General features: G+C 48.3%; 1 protein-coding gene across 1 annotated transcript; it reads right to left on the bottom strand.

The window, feature by feature from the left end:
• Positions 1–449: 449 nt before the first annotated feature.
• smarcb1 (SWI/SNF related, matrix associated, actin dependent regulator of chromatin, subfamily b, member 1) lies at positions 450–12516 on the bottom strand. The gene is made up of 10 exons (XM_062984090.1): positions 12055–12516; positions 10775–10886; positions 8803–8832; positions 7904–8033; positions 6653–6790; positions 6415–6542; positions 5584–5750; positions 4956–5146; positions 1436–1567; positions 450–663 (listed from the first exon to the last, which is right to left on the bottom strand). The coding sequence occupies exons 1-10, from the start codon at positions 12499–12501 to the stop codon at positions 624–626; spliced, it is 1515 nt and encodes a 504-aa protein (XP_062840160.1). The 5' UTR covers positions 12502–12516; the 3' UTR covers positions 450–623.
• Between the last annotated feature and the right edge of the window lie 2411 nt (positions 12517–14927).

The following is a 14927-nucleotide window of genomic DNA, read 5'->3' as shown; positions in this document are numbered from 1 at the left end:
ATGATGTATTGAAAACACTGACTACAAAAATGCGTTGGATAATCCAGAACGTTGGATAAGTGAGTGTTGGATAAGTGAGACTCTACTGTACTTGGAAAAAGGCCGGCGGGGGGTGTGTCTTCGACAAGGCAATTGTAGAGCGAAGCCACGCCTCTCCAGCGAGGCTCCTCCCCACAATCCTTTCAATGGCAGAACGAAGCCACGCCCCTGAGCGAGGCCCCGCCCCTCAATGCATTTTAATTGTAGTGAAGCCACGCCCTCTAAGCGAGGCTCCACCCTTCAATCGCCTTTCAATTGCATTGAGTGAAGCCCCGCCCCCAAACGAGGCTCCTCCCCTCAATCCTCCACCACCTTTCAATTGTAGAACGAAGCCCCCCCCCAAGCGAGGCTCCTCCCCCTCAATGTTCTAATCCATCATTCCAGGAGGAACAGTAAGAAACGCAACCGGATGGAAATCAAAATATTAACACGTTTATTCAAAAAGTGGTCTTAGAGGAAGAGAGAGAGACACACAGGAAGGAAGCAAAGGGAAGGAAATGGCCGGGAGGGGGGAGGGGGGGGGCAACGCAAGGGGTCTCCGCTGCCGCCAATGCCGCTTCTTCTTCGTCTTCTTCTCGGGGGGGCTACCAGGCCGGAGCCGTGTTGGCCAGACGCCTCATGCGCCTGCAGGGAGGAACGGAGAGCGTGGGCTTTAACTCAGGTCACTACTATTATTATGATGACTGGGCAGGATGGCCATCTGCCTGGAGGGATCGGGGGGCCCTTTTCCCCACTCTAGGGTTCCGTGCCCAAAAGGGGAACCCAAGGGGTCATCTAGTCCCAGACAAGAGACGCAAGGCTAAATCCCAATGGAAGTGTCAGAACCCTGCTACTAGAGCCTGGATGTGGCTCTGAGTTTCAGGGTCACTGACATTGATAAGACACCTGCGTCCCAGGACTCGGAGGAGAAACGGCTGATGGACTTGGCGGGGAATTTGCGCGGGGTTTTACTGAGCGGGAAGAGACTGTTCAAATGAGGGGGAGGGTATATAAAGGAGGGTTGGCCGGAGCCTCCCATTCTTGGCTTTTCTGATGTTCATGTTTCCTACAGTAAAAGTTCCTGGTGATACCACAGAGAGTCTCGTGTGTTCATTCAGGAGCGGCTGTGGTGAGCTGACAGGAAGTCTATCTGATGCTACAGTTGGACCCCATCTAGCCTGACCCCGTTCTATAATAAGAAAGACAAGACTCAATCCCTCCTGTTTAAAGGGCCTCCAAAGAAGGAGAGTCCACTACCTGCCATGGAAGTCTATAGGACGCCAGAGTTGGAACAGGGTCCCCCGAGGGTCATCTAGCCTGGCCCCATGCTATGGTAAGGAATGCAAGACTTAATCCCTCCCAAGAGATGGCCACCCTCCAGCCTCTAACGATGATGATGATGAGGATGGAGACCTACCTGGTGTTCCTGTCCTGGTCGCGGATCTTCTTCTCCATCTCAGCGTCGGTCAGGGTCTCCAGGAGCGGGCACCACTGGTCGGCGTCCCCCGTGTTGCGGATGGCGATCTCCACCGTCGGGAGGGGGTTCTCGCTGGAAGGGAAGGGGAGCGCACGGAGGGGCCCTTGGGTGAGTTCTTCTTGCTGCAGCATCACATCCTCTGCTCATGTTGAGTCAGTAGAGGTGCCACTCAACCCGATCCCATACTGATACACCCACTCATTAAGCCCACAATTGTATTTGCTCCGTTTGCTGCCCATTTATATTACCCATTTATAATCTTATATTATCTGCTTTGAAATGTATTGTCTTGAGTCAACACTGCCATGTGGATTCAATGTGGATTTTATACAGCTGTGCAGAAGGGGGTCTCATATAGTCCAAATCTATGCAGATAATATAAGATTATAAATATAATATGAAATAATTATTGTGGTATAATAATACAGAACAATATAATCTCTAAAAACCACGACAGTGAATAAAGAGCAACACTCTGAAAGCAGGGAAATTGGGAATCAGGGCCAGCTAACTCTTCCCAACAGAGGATTCCCCCAGGCAGGAAGCAGCCAGGCTTTGAAGCTGCAAGCCCATTAAATGCTAATCAAGGTGCCTGCCACACCGAGACTATTAATTGCTATTCACACTGGCCAACCAACGATTCCGCAAGGTAGAAAGCGGCCAGGCTTGCAAGCAGCAAGGCTATTCAGTGCTGTTCAACCTGGCCAACCAAGATTTCTTCTAGGTGAAAAACCCCCAGGCTTTGAAGCCACGAGGCTACTCTGTCCCATTCAACCTAGCCTAGCAAGGATGCCCTCTGTAGAAAGCGGCCAGGCTTTTAAGCTGCAAGGCTATTCAGTGCAATTCAATCTGGCCAAACAAGGATTCCCCTACAAAGGAAGGAGCCAGGCTTCAAAGGGGCTCTTTGATTGAGGGTGCTACTCCAGCTACTCCAGAAAACAGCCAGGCTTTGAGGCTGCAAGGCTATTCACTGCTATTCCACCTGGCCAACAAATGATTCCCATAAGCCACAGCAACGCGTGGCCGGGCAAAGCTTGTGATATTATAGATATAGAGATATATGGATAATTCGGCCCAGGATCGGATCAGCCTTCTCCGCCGCAGCATGACATTCTTGTTCATCTTACAGTCTATTAAGACTCTTAGGTCCCTCTCACATGTTGAGAAGGCAAGTATCGCTCACCCGTATCCTGTATTACTTCCCTTGATAGGCATACTGATTGAGCTTAGAATCGCATTCCTGCTGCAGCATCTCACTCTTGTGCATCTCACAGTCGACTAAGACTCCTAGGCCCCTGTGACAGGCAGCTGCCACTCCTCCACTCTCAGCAATGCTGCCCTTGGTGCATGTATCATATATATGTTTGTTCAAAATCAAAAATCTTAGAAAATACTTCACCCATTGCTTTGAAATTTGGACACAAAATTGCATTTGAAGACGTGGATGTTTTTATATAATCATTACATAGATGTCACACCTGCAACAGGTAAAAATATGCTCTCTCTGAAAAACAGGACCATCTGCTGACCATTTGGGATATTACTGGCAGGCAATTTCAGCCAAACATTACCCCTAATGCCTCCAACACCAACGGACAAAATAAATGCTTTCCTCAAATAGTTTGCTTTGTAGCAACACGTAAAGACGTTGCAATTAACTACAAATATGTGTGTCAAGCTGCAAAACGATCTATCAGCTGAGATATTCTCACACCAATTGCTGGAAATTGGAAATGGTTAGGTGCCAGTTGATCTGGCCTCGGGACGAATTTCATTGCCTCAAAACTACTGCAATTTAGTGACATCAAAAGAAGTATCGGTTCAATAAGTATTCCCAATATTCTACCCAATTATAAAAACCATGTTTGCCTGAGTAAAGGAGCTATTCTTGTGGCCAAGAACAAAGACGTCTATGAATGTAACCATATTATTCAGTCTACCATTCCAAGCGAAGCAATCCGATACAATTCCGTCAACACAGCAGATGAAGCGGTTAATCATCCAACAGAATGTGGGAATTCACACGATCGGCCAGGGATGCCACCGCACGAACGGCATCTGAGTATCGGCGTGCCAATGATCATGTTGCGAAATATCAACCAGCCAAAGCTTGGCAACAGCACGCAGCTTGCAGTAAAAAGAAAAAGAGTAACATCCTAGAAACAACCATCTTAACAGGACCTTCCAAAGGTGAAGATGTCCTCATTCCTCGCATTCCTATGATTCCAACCGATATGTCAATTCAATTTAAGCAACTGCAATTCCCAATTTGATTGGCGTTTGCAATCACCATCAACAAAGCACGGGGCCATTCTTTAGAATTGTGCAGATTCGATCTAGACATGGATTGCTTCTCGTATGCTGTGTGTTCTACAGTCAGCAAACCACACAATCTCTGTATCTGCCCAGAACAACAAAAAGTACTGTTTACCCACAAGCGTAGTGAAATTAAATATATCTATCTATATATAAGAGTGATGAAATCACGGCACCAGACAAAAAACCAAAACTGAACACCTCACAACCTCGAAAATTGACAGCACAACCTCATCCACGCCTCAAGGACAAGACAACAAAAAGAAAAGAAAAATAAAGTCCTAATTACAGGGAGAGGAATAATTGTTTTCATCCAATAGCTGCCAGTTAGAAGGCTAAGCTCCACCCACTTGGTCTGCTGACAGAAGGCTAAGCTCCGCCCACATGGTCTCCTAGCAACCCACTCAGCCCGGGGCCTGTTTCGCTGTTTACTTTAAATTAGAAATGTTCAGAACATTGCAGAGTCATCTCTGGTTGCTTGACAGTTTGTATTAATGCTATGACTGTCGACTCTCATTTAACCGGCACCTGTGGGGAGAGGTTGGTGCCGGATAACTGAGAGTCGTCTCAGCATGCATACCTGCCACAACGAGACTATTCAGTGTATTCCAGCTCACCAAACTAGGATTACAATAGGAAGAAAACGGCCACACTTTGCGGCTGCAAGACTATTCACTGCTAATCCACCTGGCCAACAAACAAATCCAAAAAGCCACAGCAACACTTGGCCAGGCACAGCTAGTTTGAATATATATATACATACATACATACATACATACATACATATCTCAATCAGCCCAGGATCAGATCGGCCTTCTCTGCTGCATCACACTCTTGGCTCATCTTATAGTCTACTACTTTCATAGAAAGATGCCACTTCTCCACTCCTTCCAATGCTGCCCTCAGTACATTCATCCCAGGATCACCTTGGCTTTCTCTGCTGCAGCATCACACTCTTGGCTCACGTTCATCCGACAGTCTGCTAAAACTCCTGGGTCCCTTTCATAGACAGATGCCACTCCTCCACTCCCTGCAACGCTGCCCTCAGTGCATATATGATAAATATATATCAGCCCGGGATGGGGTCGGCCTCGCCTGCCGCAGCAGCGTCTCTCCATCCACCCTGCTCCTGCCGCTGGCTCACCTGAAGGCGTAGGTCTTCTGGTGCCAGCTGAGCTGCCCGCGGATGCTGTAGGCGATGGTGGTGACGAACTCCCCTCCGAGGCCGAGCTCCGAGCAGAGCTTCAGGGCGAACTTCTCTGGGGAGTTCTCCCGCTCGGACATGTCCCACTCGAACTGGTCCACCAGGGAGATGTTCCCCACGTGGATGTTCAGCTGCAGGGAAGGGAGGGAGGGAGGAGGGATGCGTATCACGGACGTGGCCAGGCAGGCAGGCAGGCAGGGGGGCCTCCACGGGAAGGTCAGAGCCCAAGCAGCCTCCACGTTTGGCAGCATCAGCCAGTTAGTGAGCAACACAGGGCAGGCAGAGAGCACGCTGATGCATCCAGGGCAAACATGCCCAACATAGCAAACTTTACGTTTTGATGGAGTTTCTGGGGGTTAACCTGGCATGATGTCAGTTGCAGTTCACCCACAACCTTATGCATTTTGGACAATTAAAATTGACTTTTTAAAATAACTTGGGCAACGCCGGGTACTCAAGTTAGTTAAAGGTCATAAAGCACACTGCTCTCTTGATCAGCACTGGAAGGGAATACCCTGGCTTCCTTTCCGTCCAATACCCCCAAAACCTTGAGGTCCGAGGGGCTGACCTTGATGATGACCCTCTGGTCGGACTGGTCCTCCAGGATGCTGTCCGTGGGATACGACTCAATCTGCTGCCGGATGGCCGAGGCAATGGCCGGGACAAAGGTCAGCGGGTTCAGGTCCAGGTCGTCGCACAGGATCTCCGAAAACATCTCTGGGGTCATCAGTTTCTCTGCAGGGCAGGAAAGGCACACAACAACAACAATAACCGAGATGATTAAAAGTAGGGTATTATATTGTAATAATCTAATATAACTAATATTCCAATATTATCTTGTAATTTTATAATAGTGTTATAAAGTAATCATTATCACAGTATTATATCATTGCATCATATGTATTATATTATACGAATATATCATTATATTATGATATAATAGTATTTTATTATAGTTATAATAGGGTGACTACTAATAATAATATTGTAATAATACAATAACACTATAATGTAATAATATAATGTCATATCATAATGTAATATTATAATATAGTATTACTATTAATAATAGAATAATAATTATAATTAATATTCAACTTATACATTATAAATGTTATTGTATCTTTTGTTGTTGTTGTTATACCCTATTATTACTATACTATGATGATGATGACAGTTATAACAGTATATTAGTAATAAATGCAGGCGGCTGGAAGGCCATCTGTCGGGAGGGCTTTGATGGTGGCAGAAGGGGCCAGGACTGCTTCTTAGCGGGGGGTTGGACTGGATGGCCCATGAGGTCTCTTCCAACTCTACTATTCTATGATTCTAGGACCCTTCTATGCATCCTATGCGCAGAATACAATGAGAGAGAGACCCCTCCCCCTTGGGCACCTACCGTTCATGTTCCAGGTGAAGGCGTCCCGCAGCTTCTGCCCATCAATCTCCATGTCCAGCCGGATCGGGACCAGCACCTCCGGCTGAGAGGCGTTTTCGTGGATCACGGCCGGATCGTGGTCGTCGAAGCTGCATCAAGGGGCCATGGGGAGAGGGAGGGTCAGGCCCAGGCCCCGCCCCTCCCGTGAGGCCCTCCCCCCAAGAGCCCCTCCCCCTGCTGTGCCCCCTCCCCGGCTGACCACAAGGGGAAGGTCCTCTTCTTGTCGCGGCCCATGCGGTTGCGGTTGATGGTGGTGGAGCAGGGGACGGCGTCCAGGTGGTGGGAGCTGTTGGGCAGCGTGGGCACCCACTGGCTGCTGCGCTTGGCCTTCTGCTCCCTGCCCAACGAGAGGAAGAGAGAGAGGGAGGGGTCACAGGCATGGCAGGGGGAGGGGCCTCACTTGGAGGGGAGGGGCTTCACCCAGAGGGGCGGGGCTTGGCTCTAGGCAAGTGGTAAAAGGCTGAGGGGGAGGAGCCTCGCTTGGGGGGAGGGGCTTCACACCATGCAAATGACAGGAGGCTATGGGGAGGGGCCTGGCTGTACGCTGAGGGGGAGAGGGCTCATTCAGGGGGAGGGGCTTCACTCAGAGGGGCGGGGCCTGACTATGCAAGTGGCAAGATAAGGCTGAGGGGGGAGCCTCACTCGGAGGGGAGGGGAGGGGAGAGGGAGGGGAGGGGCTTGGCTCAACATGAGTGGCGCAAATGGCAGGAGGAGGGTTAGGGGAAGGGGAGGAGCCTCTCTTGGAGGGGAGGGGCTTGGCTCAACACGAGTGGCAGGTGAAGACTAAGGGGAGGAGCCTCACTTGGAGGGGAGGGGCTTCCATGTGTTGTCAAAGGAAGGCTTTCATGGCCGGAAGCACTGGGTTGCCGTGAGTTTTCCGGGCTGTATGGCCATATTCCAGAAGCATTCTCTCCTGACATTTCACCCACATCTATGGCAGGCATCCTCAGGGGTTGTGAGGTCTCAGATATATAGATGTGGGCCAAACATCAGGAGAGAATGTTTATGGAACATGGTCCGACAGCCTGGAAAACTCACAGCAACCCAGGGAGGGGCGGGGCTTGGCTCCACGCAAGTGGCGGGAGGAGGCTAAGCAGGAGGATTACATTCTTAGGTCAGAACCAGCACTTTGCCTGGAAGCTCACTGATGGCCAGTGGAGTGGCTACAGGCCCGATGGGCTGCCAGGAATGGTGGGAGTTGGGGTCCAAACACCTGGAGGGAGGACCCAAGTTGGCCCAGGCCTGGCCTATAGGATAACAGGTGGGATATACTCACACCAAGATGATATACTACTATTAATACTACTGCTAATAGTAATAATAATAATAATAGTGAAATAGATGTGTTTTATAAAGAAAAATACATAATAACAACATGAGGGGAAATGCCTGTATCTTTTATGAAGGGAAATATATTGTAAGGGGAATGCATGTTTTCATACATACATACCTGAGGTAGGTGGGGGGCTCTGTGCTGATGGAGACGGCCTTGTACTTCTCGTCGTTTCCGTCCAGGATCTCCTCCACTTCGCAGGCCTTCAGGAGGGTGACGCTGGTGGCCAGAGTGGTGTAGCCATGGTCTGGATGGGGACACGAGCCAAAGAGAGGGATGCGGCAGCAGACAAGGCCAACGCCATTGCAGGCTGAATGTATTGAGGGAAGCATTACAGGATAGGCATGGGCGATATCTGCCTAGGAAGGGATATTGAGGAGTCTTTGTAGATAGACCCCCAGCTGAGAATCACGAGCCAAGAGTGTGATGCTGAAGCAAAAAGGCCATTGTGATTCTAGGCTTAATCAATATGAGTATTGAGGGAAGTAATATAGGATATGGGTGAATGATATATGGCTTCGCAACATGCGGGAACTAGGAATCATAACAGACGACAAGGTAAACATGAGCTAAATGTGTGGCACTGCAGCAGAAAAGGTCAATACGATTGTCACCGGAATATTACGGGATAGGGACAGGCGATACCTATCTACAAAAGGGATATCTAGGCATCTTAGTAGCAGCAACATAAGCCAATGCATTTCTAGGCTGAATACAGAGGGAAGCATCACAGAATATGGATGGGCGATATCTGTTTGTGAAAGGGATCTAGGGGTCTTCAAGATGAGAATCTGGACATGGTAGTGTTAAAGTGTGATGCAGCAGCAAAATAATCCAATGCGATTTTGGGCTGCATCCATAGGTGCCTATTGTCTCCCACTCTTTCCTTCTCTGGAGGTTTCTAAGCAGAGGCTGGATGGCCATCTGTCAGGAGAGATCGGATGGCTCCTTCCTTAACGGGGTTGGTCTGGATGGCCTTTAGGGGCCCCTCCCAACTCTAGGACTCAATGACTTACATCTGCGTGGGCTGTGGCTCCGCTGGGACTCTGCAAAGAGAGAGAGAGAGAATGTCATAAAAAGAGGGATGAGACAGATGATCATTGAAATAAGTCAGCCCTTCTGAGGTCCTTTTTATTACGGGCATTATCACTAGGTATTGCTTGTTATGAAGTATTCTTTGTATTATGAGCAGCTCAGATCTTGCAAAGTCAAGGTATAGTATAATACATATATGCTTTAAAGCAGGCATGGCCCAACTTCGGCCCTCCCTCCAGGTGTTTTGGACTCCAACTCCCACAATTCCTAACAGCCTACCGGCTGTTAGGAATTGTGGGAGTTGGAGTCCAAAACACCTGGAGGGAGGACCAAAGTTGGCCCATGACTGGATTAAAACCATCTTTAAATCTCTTTTATTGTCCAAGAAATCCAACTTTGCAAATGCCTATGGTGCACAGGGATTCTTTAACGCCAAAGGCCACCTATGGCCCAACAAATCATGGCATACACCCTCTGCATTCATCAGATGGAACCAAACTTCTGAAGGACAAACAAGCAGTTGAACTACGTTGGAAAGAGCACCGCTACCACAGCCTCCTGAATCGCAGCTCCAAAGTGTCCAAAGAGGTTCTCCCAAAAATCTCGCAACAGCAAACCAGGGATGAGCTCGCAGCACCGCCTAGTTTGGAAGAAGTCAGCCAAGCCATCTGCAAACTAAAAAATCACAAAGCCAGCAGACCTGATGGGAACCCTGCAGAAATCTTTAAAGAGGGTGGACCTGAGCTGACACAACGACTCCACCAGCTCATTGAAAAAGTGTGGGAGACCAAGAAAATCCCAGCAGACTTCAAGGATGCCACCACCATCACCCTTTTCAAGAAAGGGGATAGAACAGACTGTGAAAGCTATAGCGGTATCTCCCTTCTAACCTCCGCTGGGAAAATCCTCGCAAGAATCCTTGCAAACCGCCTTCTCCCTGTCTCAGAAGACACCCTCCCAGAATCCCAGAATGGCTTCCGCCCCTCCAGAGGAACAGTGGACATGATCTTCACTGCACGACAGCTCCAAGAAAAAGTCAGGGAGGAAAACCAACCTCTGTACATGGCATTCATTGACCTTGCAAAGGCATTCGACACAGTGAATCGCAGCGCTCTCTGGACCATCCTCCAAAAATCAGATGAACCCCTGACAAATTTGTGAACATCCTGCGGCTCCTCCACGATGACAATAGTCTCAGACAGCAATGGCTCCCAAAGTGACCCATTTAAGGTGGAATCAGTGTCAAACCGGGATGTCTAATTGCCCCAACCTTATTCTCCATCTTCATCACTATGATACTGCACTTTGCTGATGGGAAGCTTCCCACCAGAGTGGAAATCACCTCTCGGGCAGATGGTAAGCTATTTAACATCAGCAGGGTGACATGTATGGAACACCCTCCCCAAGGATCTCAGACAGGCCCCTACATTGGCAGTCTTCAGAAAGAACTTGAAGACCTGGCTGTTCCAATGTGCCTTCCCAGATTAATAGGAAATCTCCAACACCAAGTCCCATAAGCACTTTATTAGAACTAAGATTGTATATCGCACTCTGCACTTGCCCTAGAAGCCTTATATATCACCTGTCACATCAGCACTTTTAATCTTGTACCCATTACTCTGGCCCGGCCCAGTTTTATTGTGTTTTAGAGTATTGTTTATTGCTTGTTGTTTATACTGTTTTAATTGTTTTTCATTTGCCTTTTGTTTTGTATTGTTATATTGTGTGTTGAGGCCTTGGCCTTTGTAAGCCGCATCGAGTCCTTCGGGAGATGCTAGCGGGGTACAAATAAAGTTTAATAATAATAATAATAATAATGTATATATATGTGATTATTGTGATTTTTAATGCCTTTTAAATCTGTAATATATATTATGGAGGGACATATTTCTGCAGGACAGGGTGAGGCCATGCAATCCCTCCTGACAGAGGCCCAGACTGCAGCTTTCTCACCGTGGGAGGAGGCCACGATCTTCTTCCGCTCCTCGACAGTGGCCAGGCGCCTCCAGAGGGACGGGTAGCGCTTGTAGAGGGAGCCCCGGAACATGCGCAGGTAGTTCCCCACCTGCATTCATGGGTTGGAGAGGAGGAGGAGCAGAAAGAAGGGAAGGGGAGAAAGTGGGTGGGAGAAGGCAAGGGTTGGAAAGGGCCTCTATGCCCCCCCCCCCCACCATATCCCTCTTCCTTTGTAAAAGGTACATTCAGTCAGAATAATTACAATGCATCATAGGGGTGGAAGAGACCAAAAAGCCAATTCAAATAATAATAATAATAATAATAATAATAATAATATCACAGTTTGATTAGACTACAAGGGCCATTCAAATGAGATCATCATTGATGCAAACAATGATGTTTTTAATCATGTCAAAAGCAACTTGAGAACATTTGGCAAGTCACTTCTGGTGTGAGAGAATTGGCTGTCTACAGAGATGTTGCCCAGGGGACATTGCCCAGGTGTGTTACTATCCTGCTGGGAGGCTTCTCTCATCTCCCTGCAAGCTAGAGCCGGCCGACGGGAGCTCACCCCTTCTCACAGATTCAAACTGGCAACCTTCAGGTCAGCAACCCAAGCTTCAGGTAAGCAGTCCAGCCAGCACAAGGGATTAAACCCATTGCGCCACCGTGGCTGATAATAATATAATAATAATGCATCATAAGATTGGAAGAGACCAAAATAATAATAATAATAATAATAATAATAATAACAATAATGATAATAATAATAATAATAATAATATAGAATCATAAATGGGAAATCCACAAGAGCCTATTATTATTATTATTATTATTATTATTATTATTATTATTTTAAATAATAATAATAAATGGGTCTTGAGGTCTTCCAATCTATAATTCTATATATTTGGGAGAACAAAAGATTTAGAAGAGAGCAAAAGGTCCATTCAGAAAATAATAATAATAACAATAATAATTATTATTTATAAATCATATACCACGAGGGCCATTCAAATAACATAATCCTCATCAATGTAGTAGTAATATAGAACCCTAGGCTTGGAAGAGACCTCAACAGATGATGATGATGGTGATAACATCAAACCATCTCACAATGGCAATCCTAGGAACAACAACATGAAGACCCAATCCACCATTCTCCTTCTCCTGAAGAAAGAGCGGGCCTGCCTCGCTCCCTCCCTCCTGCATCTTCCTCCCTTCTTTCTTTCTTCCTTTCCTTCCCTCTTCCCTCCTCCGCCTTCCCTCCCGCTCACCTCGGATCCGATCATGTAGAACTCCCCGTCCTCCTCCAGCTGGAACTTGACGGGCTTCTGCCCGAAGGTCTTGCTCAGCGCCATCATCATCCTATGCCTCACAGGGAGGAGGAGCACAGCTGCGCCTGCGCGGAGAAGGGGGCGTGGCTGCCATGCCTCATCACCGGCGCGCCTCTTCCGGCGGTTCCCATTGGCTGCTTCATCCCCATTTCCTTTTCGCGCCTTTAACGGGGCTGGGCTTGTTGCTAGGGGCGACGCTCTAGCGTCGGGCGCGGTGAGGCATAACTGAAGGACCCCGGGGAGAGAAGGGCTGTCTATCCCACTGCCTGACTTCCCGCCTTTTTTTCGTGTCAGGAGCGACTTGAGAAACTCCAAGTGAGACTCGATTGGCCGTCTGCAAGGACATTGCCGAGGGGACGATGCCAGGATGTTTTGATGTTTTGCCATCCTCGTGGGAAGCTTCTTTCATGGCCCACACCGCTGGAGAAATTGCACCACCTGACACCTCCGCCGGGAAGGAGCAGCCAGCGATGAAAGGACCAAGGCTGGGACACCTCCGGCCCACCCTCTGTTCGGACGTCATCCAGCACGACAACGCCTTGAATCAAGAAATATCTTCCTAAGATCTACAGAGATATTCGCAGGAACACCTCAGCAAGCAAGAGTCCAAAAGTGGCAGGCTAACCCCCCAACCTTAATCAGTGTCTGAGACCGGATGAGAGACTCCCTGCTGGGCGCACATTAACAACCTTAGGTATGCAGATGATGCCACTCTGATGGCCGAAAGCGAGGAGGAGCTGAGGAGCCTGATCACCAAGGTGGAAGAAAGAAGAAAGAGCAAAAGCTGGGTTGCAGTTAAACGTCAAGAAAACCAAGATCATGGCAACTACACCTATTGACAACTGGCAAATAGAGGGAGGAAACGTGGAGGCAGGGACAGACTATATTTCTAGGCGTGAAGATTCCCACAGCCAGGAAATCAGAAGACATCTACTTCTTGGGAGGAGAACAATGGCCAACCTTGACAAAAGAGTGAAGAGCAGAGACATCACACTGGCCACGAAGGTCCGCATAGCGAAAGCCATGGTCTTCCCCATAGTGACCTATGGATGCGAGAGCGGGACCATAAGGAAGGCCGAGACGCTTGTGAACTGTGGTGCTGGAGGAGAATCCTGAGCGTGCCTTGGACCTTGGCAAGAAGACCCACCCAGTCCGTCCTCCAGGAAATAACGCCCGATGGCTGCTCACTGGAGGGAAGGAGATGAGAGGCAAAGATGAAGTATTTTGGCCACATCCTGAGGAGACAGGAAAGCTTGGAGAGACCACGATGCTGGGAAAATGGAAGGAAAAAGGAAGAGGGGCCGACCAAGGGCGAGATGGATGGACGGTGTCCTTGAAGTGACTGGCTCGACCTTGAAGGAACTGGGGGCGGCGACGGCCGACAGGGAGCTCTGGCCTGGACTGGTCCAGGAGGTCACCAAGAGTCGGAAACGACTGCACGACTGAGCAGCAGAGCAGAAGAGACTGCGCTCTGGCACCACGAGAGGCAGAGCCAACCTTAGGAAATGGGGCCACCAAGTGGAGTCCTCGACACGTGAGTGCGGAGAAGAGCAGACCACAGACCATGAACTACAATGCGGCCTGAGCCCTGCCACATGCACAATGCATGGAGGACCTTCTCACAGCCACACCAGAGGCACTCACTCCAAGGGGCCAGCTTCTGGTCAAAGGACATTTAGTATCAGGCCAAGTTGTTGTTGTTTTTTTAACTTTGTTTGTGTTTTCGGATACATTATGCTCGGGCTGTGGCACAGGCTGGAGAGCAGCTGCAATGAATCACTCTGACCAGGAGGTCATGAGTTCGAGGCCCGCTCGGAGCCTATGTTTGTCTTGTCTTTGTTCTATGTTAAAAGGCATTGAATGTTTGCCTATATGTGTAATGTGATCCGCCCTGAGTCCCCTTCGGGGTGAGAAAGAAGGGCGGAATATTAATGCTGCAAATAAATAAATAAATAAATAATTACAACTGGTACCCTCGGTGCACTTCTGACACAATAAATAAATAAATTGGAGGGGGGGGGGGGGTTGGTGGCTCCTCATCAGTGGGGATCATAGCAGTTTGTGGAGACAGGGCCTTGTCTGTGCACGTGGACACCCCTGCCCCCCCCCCACACACACACACTTTCACTTTTGTTATGTATATGGATGTTATTTATATCCTGCTTTTCCCTCTTAATTAAATACCTTAGAGGAGGAGAGACAGTTCCAGCCCTTTGTATCTGACCGCCCCCAGCTTGAAAATGTTTTGTCCTCAAAGCACACCTTGAATTTGAGATTTTCTCTAAGGGACTGCCCCATTTCCCCCATGCGGTTGTGCATGATGGGTGTGACCCCCTTTCCCTCCTCCCTCTTTCATGAAGGGACCCCCAAAGGCCATCCAGTTCAGTCCCCTTCTTCTTTCTGCCATACAGGAGCACACCAGCAGAACCCTCCCGACAGATGGCCACACAGCCTCTACTTAAAAACCTCCAAGGAAGGAGCTTCTAATGGACTCCAAAGCAGAGAGTTCCACTGCTGAACATCCCTCTTGGTTTATACTTCCTGTCATCCCAAGGGACACAGTTGTGGGGTTTATAACTACAGTAGAGTCTCACTTATCCAACACTCGCTTATCCAACGTTCTGGATTATCCAAGGCATTTTTGTAGTCAATGTTTTCAATACATCATGATATTTTGGAGCTAAACTCGTAAATGCAGTAATTACTACGTAGCATTACTGCGTATTGAACTACTTTTTCTATCAAATTTGTTGTATAACATGATGTTTTGGTGCTTAATTTGTAAAATCATAACCTAATTTGATGTTCAATAG

Source organism: Anolis carolinensis, chromosome 6, assembly GCF_035594765.1.
Source record: "Anolis carolinensis isolate JA03-04 chromosome 6, rAnoCar3.1.pri, whole genome shotgun sequence".
NCBI lineage: Eukaryota > Metazoa > Chordata > Lepidosauria > Squamata > Dactyloidae > Anolis > Anolis carolinensis.
This window is presented reverse-complemented; position numbering and strand designations above follow the sequence as displayed.

Excerpts from the sequence above, each read along its gene's own strand:
- smarcb1 (XM_062984090.1), bottom strand. The coding sequence starts at position 12,501 with ATGGCAAAACATCAAAACATCCTGGCATCGTCCCCTCGGCAATGTCCT. Across the intron at positions 6,791-7,903 it reads GAGCCCCCCACCTACCTCAG|GGAGCAGAAGGCCAAGCGCA; the intron begins GTATGTATGTAT and ends CTCGTTGGGCAG. Across the intron at positions 1,568-4,955 it reads CAGAAGACCTACGCCTTCAG|CGAGAACCCCCTCCCGACGG; the intron begins GTGAGCCAGCGG and ends CTTCCCTTCCAG.